The sequence below is a fragment of the Leucopleurus acutus genome (genome assembly GCF_964270905.1).
Source record: "Leucopleurus acutus genome assembly, chromosome: 11".
Classification (NCBI taxonomy): Eukaryota; Metazoa; Chordata; class Mammalia; order Artiodactyla; family Delphinidae; genus Leucopleurus; species Leucopleurus acutus.
The window spans coordinates 17,809,368-17,819,241 of record NC_139152.1 but is presented as its reverse complement, the minus strand read 5'-3'; the positions used below and the strand labels follow the sequence as shown (position 1 = coordinate 17,819,241).

The window sequence follows — 9,874 nt, the reverse complement described above, 5'->3', positions numbered from 1 at the left end:
GCTCTTTTGCTGACTTTGTTTCATCAGTGCTGATTAAATTAGTTTGTTATTAAAACATGGCCCACTCTTGTCAATCCTCCCTCATGATCTTCCATCTCAGTAGGAAGAAGGTCTTTTCTCTGCTTTTCTCTAAACCCAAATACATCTGGTCTTTCAAAGACTAGATCAGATGCCAAATAATCCATGTAGATTTCTTTCCTTAGTCTTCTAGGCTTAATATGTCTTGTTTAGTTCTATTTCCATTCTCATTCTAATCACATCCTTGCTTCTATTAGAGTTTATTATCAAATCCATGTCTTTTACTGCAACTGTCTACCTCTTAAGAACAGCAACTGTGATTTTATATATATATATATATATATATATATATATATATATATATCTCCATATCCCTTCCCCAAATAGGTGTTTGATGAATATTCCCCCAGCTAAAATAATAGGGAATAAATCGTACACCAAACAATTCTAAAATGGAATGATGAGGGGATTAACTGTACAATGTGATCCCCACACACTTGTAGTTAAACTGCCACATAAATTACTGTAAAAATTCACAACAGTAGAGGAGAGAGCTACCACTAACAGACGAGGATCCCCAGGCTCAAATTGAAGGGGTTAAGCAGCTCTATCTGCAAGGGGGAAAAATGATTCTTCATTTGCCTTCATCAAAGACTAATTTTAGGTCTCTTGGTAATTAAATGAACACATTGTTTATGCTCCATACACTTTCTGTCCTGAGTCTTGGAAAATACATGAAATTTCCAAGAATTAAAGTTTCCATTAACACAAGTGCCAAATCAGGAGGCCTGACCTGGGGGAGAAAGCACATTTGTCTTTGCTGGCTCCTTTTCAAAAAGCTACAGAAAGATATTTACTGTATAACTTTCTTGTGCGTAATGGCTCTTTTTTTATCATTGAGGCCATCTAGACAAGACCGAGAAGCTGCCACATTTCAGAAAGCCACCAATTACTGAAGAATGACGGTTTGAGTTCTGAAGTGTTGACTGCAGTCCCTGTTCGGGGTAAAATTTTTGTATTGGAAGAGACTTCGAGCGGTTTTCTTCTTCCACTTTTTTTTTTTTTTTTTGGTCGTAGTTGTGTGTTTGTGTGTGTATTTAATTCCCTGAGAACCAGCTTTGGCTGGCGAAGAAATATGTCAACACGAAGTGGGTTTCAGAACACTACTTCCACTTATCATCCCTACTAGACGGAAATTTAATGTAAATCAGTATGTGTGCACGCAGCCTGGATGCGTCAGAAGACTATTTTCTGATCTCTATATCTGGTTTTATGTAACCTGAAGTAGCACAGTTATCTACCCAGGTTAAAAAAAAAAAATCTCTTTACGTCAGTGAACTCGAACTCAGAAAGTTCTCTCCCCGGAGCTGGGAGCCTTTTAAAGACATGCGTGTCACGCTGGCTGCGGGGGGTCGCAGCTACTGGGAAAAAGGCTGGTTCTACAGGCCCCGCCCTCCACCCCCCGTCGCCCCTCCCTCCGGCGGGCTCCCTACCTCCCCGGGTCTCGCCTCTCCCCCACCCCCTCCCTCCCTCATCTCAGCAATTTCGGCCTCAGAGGTCTGGCGCGCGTCAAAGCCCGAAGTGGGAGGCTGATTTGTGGAGCATCACGCCCCAGCTCCTCTCCCCAAGCCTCTCCTCCGTCGTCGGCAGCGGCCAAGGGATAGAGCCGAGCAGGGGGAGGGGAAGAGCGACACCCATCCCCCTCCCTCCAGCCCTCCCCGCGTTCAGATTCAACTGCACCTTTTATTATTTTAACTCTTCTCCCTAGGACGCGCGGCCCCGGGATCTGTCCCTCCGGCAGTCGCGGTCCCCGCTCCCGCGCCCGGAGATGGGACAGCGAGGGACCCGCTCGCGGTCGGCCGGCGTGTGCGGGGAGGTGCGGCCGCTGCGCCCGCTCGCCAGAGTCTGTAAGTTTCAACGCTCCTCTAAGCGGAGGGGAGGGGGAGGCTGAACGCGTCCCCGCAAACGATTGAAAATGCAGAACACGGGCGAGGTTGACAGCGTCGGATGGAATTTCGGGGCACACTCTTTTAATTGACTCTATCCGCAGACCGCAGGCTATTGTCCGGGGTTTTTCCTGCAGCTTGTATGTTTGATCCCTTCGTCGTCAAGAAGTTTTCAAGCTATTACATTATGAGTTCCAGTGGGATTTTTAAAAGAAAAAAAAATGCAACTCACACTTCTTTCAAATTTAAAATACCTCTACGTAATTTTCAGGTTACATAGCACATTGCTTATTATTATTTTGTCGAATTACAAGAAACATTTATACTACGCAGGAGCTCACGGCCTTTGCCTATTTCTAAAAATAACAGAAAAAGAATTTCCCCTCTTTACTTTTAATATTGCTACATCATGTGAATAGTTTAGTAAATAGATCCTTAATTTTCCTCATAGACGTCGCGTGCTGGTATCCTTGCACTAATCTACAGACGCGGGTAATTTCAGAATTATCACTGAGCCTGCTGTTTACAGGAAGGCTCTTGGTTTTGTTTAACTAAGGCTGTGCTCTTATGTGTTCAAAACGATAAGGAATATTAAAACAGTTCTGGTTCAGACCAAGTAATTTTTCCGGGATCCAAGAACTCAAGCACTAACTAGGCTCGTGTTTACATTAATAAGATCATACCTTTAGCTTTGCACGTCACCTGGAATGTATAGACACACCCCTACATGCAAGGACCTAAGAGGTGAGGAAAATAGGGGGAAAAGTTTTTAATCTTCGTTTCCCTCCTGCAGGACGGGTCTCGAGGGAAGGAGAGGCAGGTCGGAGACAGGTGCATAGGCTGGCTATGGTGACGGGACGATGTTGGCCAGAAAGAGCATCATCCCCGAGGAGTATGTGCTGGCGCGCATAGCCGCGGAGAACCTGCGCAAACCGCGCATCAGGGACCGCCTGCCCAAGGCCCGCTTCATCGCCAAGAGCGGGGCCTGCAACCTGGCGCACAAGAACATCCGGGAGCAAGGACGGTTCCTCCAGGACATCTTCACTACCTTGGTGGACCTGAAATGGCGCCACACCCTGGTCATCTTTACCATGTCGTTCCTCTGCAGCTGGCTGCTCTTCGCCATCATGTGGTGGCTGGTGGCCTTTGCCCACGGGGACATCTATGCTTACATGGAGAAAAGTGGGATGGAGAAAAGTGGCTTGGAGTCCACCGTGTGTGTGACTAACGTCAGGTAAGAATGCAGCGGGATGAGGCAGGGGTGGAAAACAGTACAGAAAAAGAGATGAAACTGTCCTTTCTCTCTTCACTCTGTTATTTTGTTGCAAGTGAACTAAAGAGTTTGTTTCAGTACCTTCAGAAGCAAAAAAGTAAAAACATAACAACAACAAAACCAATCCAATGTATTAAAAATCTTCTCAGATGCAGCTTTATGGATGACGAGTCTTTGAAAATGTAGCGCTTCAATCCTTTGAGCTGGCCTTGAAAATATTATACCAGTTATTTTAAAATGGTTGTGGTTCAAAGGATTCCACAGAGCACCTTCCTCAGAAAAACCACATACTGAGTTTTCAGTCTGAAAAAGCTGCTGTCCATAGTTCCAGCATCCACAAGCAATATCTCTGATCAACAAAAAATATTGTGCAAATGCTAGTAATGTTTTTCCACAACTTCTCTTACCAGTGACATTTTCAGAAATAATGAGAAAAATGGGAAAACACTGGTGGAGAGGTGTTCTAGATTAAAAAAAATTTTTTTAATCCACCAGAAATGAAATAAACATAAGCCCTTCTTTATCAAGATTATCTTAAATAGCTGATTGCTTGCATTGAATTCCAAAATTAGAAGTTATGCTGAGATTCAGAACTAGAAAAAAATTATTTTTTAATGGAGATTGGTCCAAATTTTTAATGGAAGAGATTATGTAGAAGTGACTTCGTGTTGTGGTTTTCTCTAAAAGTTTTAGTAGGATAGGAAGACAGTTCCTAGATTGCCCTAATTTTGCTTTTTTTCTCTTATATTGTAAATATTTCAAAGATAAGTAAAGTGAATTTGATTTCAGTGATTCTCCTCTCATAGTTTCACATGGCCTAAGAACATTTACTTGGAGTGATTTGTCTCTTAGTTTGTTGGAAGATGGAAAAAGGTAATATCAATTGCAAAAATATGCACTCTGCAGTGAAACATTAGTAGTTATGCTAGCAACTTTTCCAGGACCTTTTCTCAATATATTCCAAATTCACATAATTCATAAAGCAAAGCAACTGAGCAAGAACCATTCTTCCAGGAAACTGTAAAGAATAAGACCTTTGATGGCCCTGAAATCTTATGAAATTAGCATACCGCTGCAAGAAGCAGAAACTCAGACTGTAAACTTGTCCATCCTTCCATTGCCTGAATAGTTGCAATGCCAGCTTATCAAGGGGGGTTGCGGTATTTGTCGTAGAGATCACATGCCACAGATTTCAGCTCAGATTTTGAGGAGAAAAACAAATTGAATCGATCCACTGCCTTTACCATCGAGGTAGATATTGTTTTCTTGTCTTAAACTTGCCACAGACTTTTGTCTCAAAGAAAATATAGATGAAGAATGTAGGTGGTCATCAGTACACCAAATATAAAGGAACAAAATACTGTGTTTAACGGGTATATGTAGGTCAGATATCATTATCTATAATATTTCTCTTTAAGAAATTTATTGGCACTGATGTTGGTGAATCATTTTCTTATCAAGGTACATTTTTAATAAACATGAAGTAGATACACATAAAAAGAGATAAAAGAAACAGAAATGATAAACCTCGGAAAAATAAAGGACAGATTTTATTCACGAGACAAATATATTGGCTTTTCCTGTGGGAAAAAAGTCATTAAGCAATTTATTAAAGATATGTCATCAAAAGTGAGATATTTTCAATGATTTTGTAAAAGAACTTGACGGAGTGCACTGGTTATTAAAAGCTGTTTTACTGCTAGCTTTTATTGTTCAACAAGAGGTGTTCTGAGACATGTTTATCCCCCTGATGTATTCCTGCTGGTTTGAACATTCAATTCACTATGAGAAATGGCATCACAGATACAAGGAGACACACTTGATTTTATCAGTATGAGAGTTTTAGCATTTTATTTATTTATTTTTCATTAGGTGATTCTCTAAAGCATATTTCTTTTTTAAAAATTTTTATTAAAATATAGTTGATTTAATCTTAGCATTTTCAATTGCACTTCTTACCTAAAAAAATATTATTGGACATCTTGTAAGGTTAAAATCTTACTGGTTTTATTTTAACATTGTGGTACTATTTATACTTCGATGCAACATACAATTTAATCTTAACCAACCGTACATAATACTTTTTCACCCAAAAAAAAAAAAAAATAGAAACAGAAAAAATCTCTATTCTCTCCCAAAAGGGATTTAAAAGGTGACTAATAATATGTCTAATTCTTTGCATTTCCTTTCCTTTCCTTTCATAAGTTCAGTGTCTCACCTTGTCATCAGAACCGAAAACAACTGATTGTAATGAATATTCTCCAGTGTGTCCAAATAACATTTAACATTCTCCTTCCAGGCTGGCTCACTTTCCCTTTCATGTGGATGACTTTCTAACATGAGTCAGAAAATAAACCAATATATTTCCTCTTCTAATTCAGCCTCACTCCCTCTGTAGAAGAACAAATGAGCAGTTAAACACTTCCATCTCTTGAGGTTGTTTAGCATGACAGGTGCTCATAAAAGGCTGGGTCTTGCACAATATAATGTTTGGAAGTAAGTTCTTTCATAAAATAAACAACATCCACAATATGGCACATGAATGATATCTTAAGCCGTTAAAATGAAACATCTGAGCATATTCATCATACGCTGCTCCCTGAAGCATGTATAATTAGAAATCAATGTTGTACTCGTGCCCCTTCACTGGGGTCTTTTCTTATTCTTTGCCATGTTTTCGGATCATTCAGTATTAGCTCATGTGCAGCTAGTGCAAAAAGCAATCATTGCTTTTCATGAACCGTTTTAGCAACAAAAGGGGTAAGAAAGGCAATTTTCACACTCCATTTAAAAGTTAATTAGAAGAATCAACTATCTTTCTATTAAAAAAATAAAAATCCCTGATTATGAACCTGAATAGAAAAAGATCACCTGCGTATGCTTGCCTACCATTCACGGTGTCCCGCCAAAGTGCAGTACTTAACTTAGTATTCAAATATTTAATATTTGGTCTCTCATTGTGTGTGGCATTAATACACAGCTAATACTTTGACAGATGGTCTCTCGTCTATAAAATTAGAAAAGTTTGAAATTGGGGTGTAGGGCAAACACAAGACTAAGACTGTTTCTATTAAGAAGCTACAGCAGTGTAGGATATGTAGTTAAATGAATAAATTAGTGATAAGAATAACCAAATGTGGTGCTTCTCAACCAGGGGAGATAAAACAGAATTATCTGCAAGCTTTTCCAAAGTTTTATCCAGGGCCACCCTAAACTACCAAATCAGGGTTTACACTGAGCTAAGGAAGAGAGTGCAGTTTGAAAAAGCTTCCCAAGAAAACCCTGACACTTGTTGGCCCCTTCCCTGTGATTCTTTCGGAGACTAGCCCAGAATTAAGAGAATGCGTGTTCTTATTAATTATGGAATCTTGACACAGTCACTTATCTATCTCTACCTCAAATCCTTCCTTTAATAACTTCAGTATTCTCTAGATCACTTAGAGAACAAAAGGAGACAATCAGTAAGAAAACATGTTTCGTTCCAAATGGCACAACATGGTTTTTTTTAATTAAAAATACTAGTATCTTTGAATGATGTGCTTTGTACCACTCTTTAGCACTGTGCTTTCTCTATATAAGGTACGCAAGCAGTGTTTGTTAGGGAGTATGACTTTTAAAGGTTGTAAATAATAAAAAGTTCACTTATTACTCAGTACTTCCCATATGACTCAAGTCACTTAAACACAGACAGGCAATAAATAATAGACATCAACCTGGAAGAAAATTTCACGAAGTAAAATAAGCCTATAAATCTAAATATGTCTAGGTATTATTTTAATGTTTTCACATAAACAGGCCCATCATTACATGATTTGAAAACATTAATAGAAGTGTATCCCAGAAGCCTGGAGGTAGATGCATGCGGAGAGAGAGAGAGAGGGAGAGAATGAACAAGTGCTTGTGTTTAGAACTGGACATTTGATACATTAAGGTGGATGGTCTTTCTAAAAGCCTTTAACAGCCTTTGGACATGGGACTTCCCTGGTGGCGCAGTGGTTAAGAATCTGCCTGCCAATGCAGGGGACATGGTTTGACCCCTGGTCCGGGAAGATGCCACATGCCACGGAGCAATTGAGCCCGTGCATCACAACTACTGAGCCTGTGCTCTAGAGCCCGTGCTCTGCAACAAGAGAAGCCACTGCGATGAGAAGCCCACGCACAGCAACAAAGAGTAGCCCCCTCTCACCGCAACTAGAGAAAGCCCGTGCGCAGCAATGAAGACCCAACGCAGCCAAAGATAATAAATAAATAAATAAATTTTTAAAAATAGCCTTTGGACATCGACAAATGAATGGATAAAGAAGATGTGGTGTGTATATATCTATATCTATATATAGATAGATATATATACACAATGGAATATTACTCGGCCATAAAAAGAATGAAATAATGGCATTTGCAGCAACATGGATGGACCTAGAGATTATCATACTAAATGAAGTAAATCAGACAGAGAAAGACAAATATCATGTGATATCGCTTATATGTGGAATCTTAAAAAATGATAGAAATGAACTTAGTTACAAAACAGAAATAGAGTCACAGACATAGAAAACAAACTTATGGTTACCAAAGGGGAAAGGGTGAGGGAGGGATAAATAAGGAGTTTAGGATTAACATATACACACTACTATATATAAAATGGATAACCAACAAGGACCTACTGTATAGCACAGGGAACTATACTCAATATCTTATAATAACCTGTAATGGAAAGAACCTGAAAAAGAATATGAATGTGTGTGTGTGTATACACATATATATATATTTCACTTTGCTGCACACCTGAAACAACTAACACAACATTGTAAAGCAACTATACTTTAATAATTTTTTTTTTTAAAAATAGCCTTTAGAGGAAGAAAACGCAAAATTCAACTTAGCCTGTTATTTCGTGATTCAAAATCTGATCCAATGGCATTGTTTTCTGGTCTCATTTCTTACAGGTCTTTCACCTCTGCTTTCCTCTTCTCCATTGAAGTTCAAGTGACAATTGGGTTTGGCGGGAGAATGATGACAGAGGAATGCCCTCTGGCCATCACAGTCCTGATTCTCCAGAACATTGTGGGTTTGATCATCAACGCAGTCATGTTGGGCTGCATATTCATGAAAACAGCCCAGGCTCACAGAAGGGCGGAAACCTTGATTTTCAGCCGCCATGCGGTGATCGCAGTCCGAAATGGCAAACTGTGTTTCATGTTCCGTGTGGGCGACCTAAGGAAAAGCATGATCATTAGTGCATCGGTGCGCATCCAGGTGGTCAAGAAAACCACGACACCCGAAGGGGAGGTGGTGCCTATTCACCAACTAGACATTCCCGTTGATAACCCCCTTGAGAGTAATAACATTTTTCTGGTGGCCCCTTTGATCATCTGCCACGTGATTGACAAGCGCAGCCCCTTGTATGATATCTCCGCCACTGACCTTGCCAACCAAGACCTGGAGGTCATCGTGATTCTGGAAGGAGTGGTCGAAACTACTGGCATTACCACCCAAGCGAGAACCTCCTACATCGCTGAGGAGATCCAATGGGGCCATCGCTTCGTGTCCATCGTAACCGAGGAGGAAGGCGTGTATTCCGTGGATTACTCCAAGTTTGGCAACACCGTGAAAGTAGCGGCTCCGAGGTGCAGCGCCCGAGAGCTGGACGAAAAGCCTTCCATTCTTATCCAAACCCTCCAGAAGAGTGAACTGTCCCACCAGAATTCTCTGAGGAAGCGCAATTCCATGAGAAGAAACAATTCCATGAGGAGGAATAATTCCATCCGCCGGAACAATTCATCCCTCATGGTGCCCAAGGTGCAATTTATGACTCCAGAAGGAAATCAGAACACATCGGAATCCTGACAACAACACAACCCCCACAAACTCTTTGATAAGATGTTGGAGAGTTTCTACAGGGCACAGACTGAAACAGAGCTGGAACACAATAATTTGTCCTTCTTTATCTTAATGCACTAAATAATATGCATATTCCAACAGCAGCACTTTCTGTGTCAATAAACAGTAACACACAAGCTGGAGGGTTCTTGGCTCACTTGTTTCATCCATGCAGTATTCGCAGAGATAGGCTTAAGTTATGTAGGGGAAATGCTCTCATTTCTCTCAATTTGAAACCCAAGAATTACATTAATAGTAATAGACCTTGAATATGAAAGTGGACCAAGGGATGATGCTTTATGAAATACTTAGCGGGTGACACCACAGTTGTCTCTGTTTCTATTGTTCACTCTTGAAATGTGATAGAATGGGCAGGGGGCCCCAAAACTGTGTTTTTCCTTTCTCTCTTTCTCTCTCTCTCTCTCTCTCTCTCTTTTTTTTTTTTTAACTGCACCAGGTAAGAAGCCTGAGACAAAAACTGCTTAGTTTTGTTTTGTTCTGTTGTTTATTTTTTAAATATTGAATTTTATTTTTTCCTCAAATTGTATAGTATAAGCATAACTAGTATTAGGGAAATTACACTAAAATTTTAAGCAGGGACATCTGTGAAATTGGAAAACAACAACAACTGAGTTCAATTCTAGCATGTTTCCACATGAACGTAATTGAATCTAACTAGAAATCAAAATTCCTATTCCATTAAATCAACTATTGTAGTATAAGGCTCAAAGTTTCAAAGCTGTAAATCACCCCACAA

At 40.1% G+C, this 9,874-nt stretch overlaps 1 protein-coding gene across 1 annotated transcript; it reads left to right on the top strand.

The window, feature by feature from the left end:
- The first annotated feature begins 1,605 nt into the window (after positions 1-1,605).
- Positions 1,606-9,203, top strand: KCNJ8 (potassium inwardly rectifying channel subfamily J member 8). Its single transcript, XM_082849948.1, has 3 exons — positions 1,606-1,925; positions 2,758-3,198; positions 8,184-9,203. The coding sequence occupies exons 2-3, from the start codon at positions 2,825-2,827 to the stop codon at positions 9,082-9,084; spliced, it is 1,275 nt and encodes a 424-aa protein (XP_082706074.1). The 5' UTR covers positions 1,606-1,925; positions 2,758-2,824; the 3' UTR covers positions 9,085-9,203.
- Positions 9,204-9,874: the final 671 nt, after the last annotated feature.

Coding starts and splice junctions, on each gene's coding strand:
- KCNJ8 (XM_082849948.1), top strand. CDS start 2,825: ATGTTGGCCAGAAAGAGCATCATCCCCGAGGAGTATGTGCTGGCGCGC. Junction 3,199..8,183: donor GTGTGTGTGACTAACGTCAG/GTAAGAATGCAG, acceptor CATTTCTTACAG/GTCTTTCACCTCTGCTTTCC.